This window comes from Nematolebias whitei, chromosome 21 (genome assembly GCF_014905685.2).
Source record: "Nematolebias whitei isolate Nwh7 chromosome 21, NemWhi1, whole genome shotgun sequence".
Classification (NCBI taxonomy): domain Eukaryota; kingdom Metazoa; phylum Chordata; class Actinopteri; order Cyprinodontiformes; family Rivulidae; genus Nematolebias; species Nematolebias whitei.
This window is the reverse complement of record NC_056518.1, coordinates 14,274,727-14,279,945: the sequence shown is the minus strand read 5'-3', so window position 1 is coordinate 14,279,945 and position 5,219 is coordinate 14,274,727. Positions and strand designations below refer to the sequence as shown.

The following is a 5,219-nucleotide window of genomic DNA, read 5'->3' as shown; positions in this document are numbered from 1 at the left end:
ATATCAACCAAAAATCCAATATTGTGCATCCCTAATTCTAATGTTTTTTAAACAAAAGCACTGTGGTATGATTTTGCATGTTGTTGCTGTTTTCAAGACTCATGTTTGCTGTTGTGATACCTCCATCTTTTACAGACAAAAGTCACTGTCTGAGTTAACTTAATAACAGACTCTCATGCTCATTTAATGCAGCCACACCATACATTAATGTCTGAAATTTATGACTCGTATACATGATATAATAATTTATCTTCTACACAGTTGTAAAAAAAAGTAAAACAAGTTTAAGTAAGGTTTCACTGTTTGTGGGCTATCTTCATCTTCTATTACTTATCCGTTTGGTCGCAGAGGCAACAGGTCCAGGAGAGAAGCTCAAACGTCTCTCTCCCCAGCAACATATTCCAACTTGTTCTGGGGGACCCCAAGACATTCCCAGGCCAGAGAAGATACACAATCTCTCCAGTGAGTTCTGAGTCTTTATCGGGGTCTCCTACTGGTGGGACGTGCCCGGAAAACCTCTAAAGGGAGGCATGGCATCCTAATCAGATGCACAAACCACATCAACTGGCTCATTTTGATGCAGAGAGAAGTGGCTCTACTCCCAGCTCCCCCAGATGAGGGAGCTCCTCACCCTAAGGCTAAGCCTGGCCACCCTGCGAAGCAAGTCCATTTCGGCTACTTGTATCTGGGATCTCATTCTTTCGGTCTTGATCCAAATTCAATGACCAAAGGTGAGGGCCATAATGTAGACTGACCCGTAAATCTACAGCTTTGCCTTTCAACTCAGAACTTTCTTCACCACAACAGACTGAAGCAATGCCCACATTACTGAGGATGAGGCCCCAACCTGTCAATCCATCTCACGCTCCATTCCACAGTCAGTCATGAACAAGATGTCCAGATACTTAAACACCTGAGGCAAAGTGTCCTACCACAACCATTATACTGTATATGTGTGGTATGTGTGTATAAATTATTTTTTCTTTACTTCTTCTTTCGGCTGTACAAGAATTGCCACATCAAACTAATTTTGCACAAGACTTGGCAATTGTTTTTACACCAGATGCCCATCCTGATGCAACCATAGACCACTGAGCTACCACAGCCCTCTGTGTGGAACAGAGAGCTGCCATCTAGGGCGCACAGGGGAGCAGATGGTGGGTGTTATGGGCCTTGCTCAAAGGCCCAGAGTTGGGCAAATGAGGGGGGAGGCAGGTGTGGGTGTTTAACATTTCTCACCCACATATTTTTCATGTCGGTCCGAGGGATCGACGACACCTTCCGATCACAGTCTTGCCTTCTCTAAACTCTGCGCCAATACCCCTGTGTGTGTGTGTGTGTGTGCATGTGTGTGTGTGTGATTGGAAGATCAGAAGTTTGACTCCCGGTACCGGCAATATCAAAATGTGGATGGGAAAGGTGAAGCACCCACACCTCCCTCCACCCTCATTTTTCCCATTCTGGGCCCTTGAGCAAGGCCCTTAACCCCCACCATCTGCTCCCCCGGGTGCCCTAGATGGCAACTCTCTGCTCCACACAAAGGGCTGTGGTAGTTTGGTGTCTGTGGTTGCGTCAGGAAGGACATCTGGTGTAAAAATAATTGCCAAGGCTTCGTGTGAGTTAGTTTGTTGTGGCAACCCCTGATGAAGGGCCATATATATAAATACAGTATATATACTGTATATATATATATATATATATATATATATATATATATATATATATACACACACACTGTTTATCCTGGCTTTCACTATATAAGGCAGACTTCATACATGGATTTGTGTGGATGAGCAGTTTGCTGATGTCAGTGTTGTGAAAACTGAGTGGTCCATGGTGGCGGTGAGATTATGGTATGGACAACAAACACAGGGGCTTGTGTGGTTACACATTGTCTGTGGTTGTGAGGCCAGTTGAATGTACTGCCAAATTCTCTGAACATGGACATTCCTGCAGTCAGAATGCTAATTGCATACTCCCTCAAAACTTGTGACATCTGTGGCATTGTGCTGTGTGATAAAACTGCACATTGTAGAGTGGCCATTTATAGTGACCAGCCTGAGGCTCACTTGTGCAATAATCATGCTGTCTAATCAGCATCTTGATTTGCCACACCTGTGAGGTGGATGAATTATCTCGGCTAAAGAGAAATGCTCAGTAACACATACATGCACAAGTTTATGAACAATACCACCACAACAACAACAGAGGTTGGGGGTTTTAGACCTCAGCAGTTTAGGAATAAACTTTGCAGCCTTTCACTTCCTCTGGATGGTATTAATTTGTGCTCCAGTTCTAAAGTTAAAAACACTGGTGTTATTTTTGATCAGGACATGTTTTTTACACCCCACATTAAAAATGTTACCAGAGCTGCCTTCTTCCACCTGTAAAATATCACTTAGACTAGAAACATATTGTCCAAAAATGAGGAAGTGAAACTGGTCCATGCATTTGTCACATCTAGACTGGACTATTGCAACGGTTTATTATCTGTGTGTCCAAATACTTCTTTAAAACGTCTTCAGTTGATCCAAAATGCTGCTGCCAGAGTCTTAACTGGAGTTAGTATAGGAAAGATCATGTCTCTCCAGTTTTAGCTTCTCTCCACTGGCTCCATGTCTAATTCAGAATATAATTCAAAATCTTACTTCTCACCTACAAAGCGCTCAATAACCTAGTTCCATCTTACATTACAGATCTTTTTTTTTTCATTCATTCATTCAACCTTTATTTAAACAAATAAATCACATTGAGCCTCGAAGACTCATTTACAAGTGAGACCTCTTTGGACAGACAAAAACAGTGGTTAACTGGACACATGTAGGACTTGGAGGCGAAAAAAATTCCTATCAGATTTTTTTTCTTGCCTGAGAAAAAAACCCTGTTGTTCCATATTTTCCAAACAGAGCACTTCACTCTTAGACTGCAGGTTTCCTTGTGGTTTCTATAGTTTCCAAAAGCGTAATGGGAGGAAGATCTTTCAGTTATCAGGCTCCTCTCTTGTGGAACCAACTTCCTGTTTCTGTCTGTGAGGCTGACACATTGTCCAGTTTTAAGACTGGGATTAAGACTTTCCTTTTTGATAAATCCTATAATTAGGGTTTTGCTTGGGTTTCCTGAGCTATTCCTTAGTTCTGCTGCTATAGGCTTAGACTGTTGGAGGACAAATTGACCACATTTACTCACTCTGCTGCTGTCTTCACTTGCTCAACTCGACCTGTTTTGTATTTATAATTATTTCTATCTTAACATGTGTTTTTTGTTTTTCCTCCTGTAGAAAGTACATCTGGACCTGCCATTCTGTGACCGTTTCTCCTTCCTGTTCCTCTCAAACCCACCTGGCGAAGCAGATGACTGCTTGTCCTGAGCCTGGTTCTGCTGGAGGTTTCTTCCTGTTAAAAGGAAGTTTTTTCTTTCCACTGTCTCCTTTGTGTTTGCTCAGGACGGGAGACTGTGGCGAAGTGAAGATTCAACACAATCTGCTGCTTCCTGAGATTGATAACTTTTACTAATTGGCTTTTTTATATGTGTGAATGTTTTTGTGCAGTGCTCTGAGACAACTTCTGTTGTGACTTGGTGTTTTATAAATAAACTGAAATGAATTCAATTGAACTGAATAGTTGAGAAATAAAAGGCCTATAGTGTACATAGAAAAAGTCTTAAATCTTTGAGTTCAGCTCATGAAAAATAGGAGCAAAAACACAAGTGCTGTCTTTATATTTTTGTTGTATATGTATATAATGCAATTTAGTCAATACATTATACTTTCACATGGCTTTTTTACCGTAAAGGTAAGTGTAAGACTAAAATTCACAATTGTGTCAGAGACGGCTTCAGCATTATGGTAACTAAATCATCAGTTAATACAACATTATTCTAAATGTCTTTCAGTTTACAGGTTGTGCCAATGAAAACTGAAAGACATTTAGGTTTTTCTTTTTGCGTAGGAGACAAATATTTCCTATTCCTTACCTCTCTGAGAAAGGATCAGCCACGTTCATGTCATGGCTGGACACTTTCATCTCACTGATTCTGATTTTATCCACTTTGTTGTTGATCTGAATGGAGTAATAGATGAAGAACCGTCCGTTGTTTCTATACTTGGGATGAAAGGCCATGCCCAGGAACCCCCTCTCATCCCCCAGCCAAGGTGTTGTCAGTACCTCTCCACTCATATCCAGAAAGGGCCGCTCCAGCCGGCTGCCGTCACGTAGGTAAACCCAGACAAAGCCCATCTGCTCAGCGATGAACATCCTGTGTGTGTCGTCACTGCTGTGCAGCATCAACACTGGGTTCCTGAGATTGTTGGCCACTTCAGTCAAACACAGCTGCAGACACCCTTTGGGGTCCTCCGCAAATTGTCCCAGGTTGCTGTTGAGGTCAGTACTGTTCAGAACGTTGGGGTAACAGTAGTCCTGATCAGAAAGCTCCACTATGCTGCAGAACGTGGCCATGGCCCGCTCAGACGTGTCCAGCAGTACTTGGTTCACAGTTAAATATTTAAGCACATGGCGACACTTGCTGTGAAATTCAGAGCAGTAGCCAAAGCAGAGCCCTGGTAGGTCTCTGACAGGCGTGTAGGGATCCTCAGCATCATACAGATGGGCAGCATAAGGAGAGCACTCCTGAATCAGAAAAAGAAGATATTCTGTACACACTGAGATGACAAAATGATGTAACAACGGCCTAAAGGTGGACATTACACTCAATTATCGAACAGAAATGTCACCATAGCACACAATTTTACATATAGTATATCCCTGATTCCAAAAAAAGATTTAGAGATTGCAAACTACACCAATTTTAAATCTCATAAACACATATTTTATTCACAACAGAACATAGTAAACACTTTTTTAAGGAAAGTTTGTATTTTAATGTAGCAACACATCAAAACAGTTGGGACAGGGGCAAAAAAAGGCTGTTAGAGAAAGACGTACACACAAGAAACAGCTGGAGGAGCATTTAACAACTATTTAGATTAATTGGCAACAGATTAGTAAGAGGACTGGAGATAAATAGAGCATTTCAAAGAGTCTAACTTCTCAGAAATAAAGATGGGCAGAGGTTCACCAGTCTTAAAAAAGAGACTTTGAATATCTTTTGATCAGTTCATAATGTTGAAAGATTTCAAGACAATGGAGAAAGTTCTCTGTGTGCAAACAACAAGGCTGAACGCCAACACTGGATGCTTATGATCTTCGGGTCCTCAAGTGACT

At 41.6% G+C, this 5,219-nt stretch overlaps 2 protein-coding genes across 2 annotated transcripts in view; one reads left to right on the top strand and one right to left on the bottom strand.

The window, feature by feature from the left end:
* hhipl2 (HHIP-like 2) overlaps positions 1-4,700 on the bottom strand; it is a 7,215-nt gene extending 2,515 nt beyond the window's left edge. Inside the window, exon 1 of the mRNA XM_037695336.1 lies at positions 3,973-4,700. Coding sequence (XP_037551264.1) covers positions 3,973-4,700 — 728 coding nt within the window. The remainder of the gene's footprint in view (positions 1-3,972) is intronic.
* A 357-nt stretch (positions 4,701-5,057) lies between these two features.
* Positions 5,058-5,219, top strand: part of pacc1 (proton activated chloride channel 1) — a 4,321-nt gene continuing 4,159 nt past the window's right edge. Inside the window, exon 1 of the mRNA XM_037695332.1 lies at positions 5,058-5,067. Coding sequence (XP_037551260.1) covers positions 5,058-5,067 — 10 coding nt within the window. The remainder of the gene's footprint in view (positions 5,068-5,219) is intronic.